Here is a 1,160-nt window from a genome sequence, read left to right as displayed (position 1 = left end):
GGGAAGGTCAGTGTGACCTTTGTCCCTCCCTTTTGGATAGACACAGCCACCCTTTCTCTCCACCCCAGCAGCAGGGCTGTTGCTTAGTGACCCTGAGATCGGTGATGCAGAAAAGCAGAGGCGGGTGTCACTCTTTATTGCGGGGTCCACACTATGGGTGTTGGGGCTCCTCCCACTGAGGGAAGCCTGAGCCTCTAGCCGGGGCTGGCCTCCTGGCCTCCTATGAGTCCATTCTCCTTCTGTCCCCTTAATCTCAGGCTGAGCATTTGCACTGGATCTCTGGGGGCCTGTGAGTCCTCCTCGACCTTCATGGCCCACTACCATGTGCTTTAGAGCATCACAAGTCAGTAGCAATGAGCCAGGTGGGTGGTGGGTCACCTGGTGCAGCAGGCCCGGGGCTCGGGTCCCAGCCCAGCACCTGTGGAGTCCCAGGTGGAGGCAGGGGTGGTGGTTCCAGCTGCACCACCCTCAGGCTCAAGGTCCAGGCCCTCGTAGATGGTGGGGAGTGAGGTGCGCTGGCTCAGCCGCCGGCGCAGGCCAACCAGCAGGGGCTGGGGCAGGGAAGCCACATCCACGTTGTTGCCCAGGTCTACCCAGGCCAGTGCAGGGAACTTGGTGGTGTCCTTGATGGCGTCGGTGAGCTTGCAGGCAGCAGCCCGCGTCAGCCGGTTGCCGTTGAGCAGGAGCTGGGTGAGGCGGGGCAGCGCCCACAGGCTGGGCAGCAGCAGGTGCAGCAGCTCATCACTCAGCCCTGTGAAGCTCAGGTCCAGCACCACCAGCACAGCACCGTGGCTGCTCAGATAGTGTGTGATGTGCTGCACGTCCCGTACCGACAGTGGGATGCCTGAGAGGTCCACAGTCTCCTCTGCCAGTGGAGTCTTCTGGAGGCTACCCTTGAGGCTATGGGAGGGTGGCAGGTGGGGATGGACTAGGCAACCAGGCAGTCCCCCCACTGACCAGAGACAGTGACCTGTCAGGAAAAGCCCAGGCCTATGGTCTGGCAAAGCCAGGTTCAAACTGTCACTTTCTTTCTTTTACTTTTTTTTTTTTTTTTTTGAGACAGTTTTACTCTTGTTGCCCAGGCTGAAGCGCAATGGCGCGATCTCGGTTCACTGCAACCTCTGCCTCCTGGGTTGAAACGATTCTCCTGCCTCAGCCTC

The 1,160-nt window shown here is 59.9% G+C and overlaps 2 protein-coding genes across 3 annotated transcripts in view; one reads left to right on the top strand and one right to left on the bottom strand.

Annotated features, from left to right (window-relative positions):
* BCR (breakpoint cluster region) overlaps window positions 1-1,160 on the top strand; it is an 814,161-nt gene that overhangs the window by 731,449 nt on the left and 81,552 nt on the right. The gene's annotated exons all lie outside the window — the stretch shown is intronic.
* Window positions 106-1,160, bottom strand: part of LRRC75B (leucine rich repeat containing 75B) — a 186,882-nt gene continuing 185,827 nt past the window's right edge. Inside the window, exon 4 of one of the 2 annotated variants that reach the window (XM_011989171.1) lies at window positions 106-900. In XM_011989171.1, coding sequence (XP_011844561.1) covers window positions 375-900 — 526 coding nt within the window. In that variant the 3' untranslated portion in view covers window positions 106-374. The remainder of the gene's footprint in view (window positions 901-1,160) is intronic. The other variant, XM_011989173.1, reaches the window with a different exon arrangement.

This window comes from Mandrillus leucophaeus, unplaced genomic scaffold (genome assembly GCF_000951045.1).
Source record: "Mandrillus leucophaeus isolate KB7577 unplaced genomic scaffold, Mleu.le_1.0 Scaffold349, whole genome shotgun sequence".
Classification (NCBI taxonomy): domain Eukaryota; kingdom Metazoa; phylum Chordata; class Mammalia; order Primates; family Cercopithecidae; genus Mandrillus; species Mandrillus leucophaeus.
Note: the sequence above shows the minus strand (reverse complement) of the source record. Positions and strands in the feature narration are given on the sequence as shown.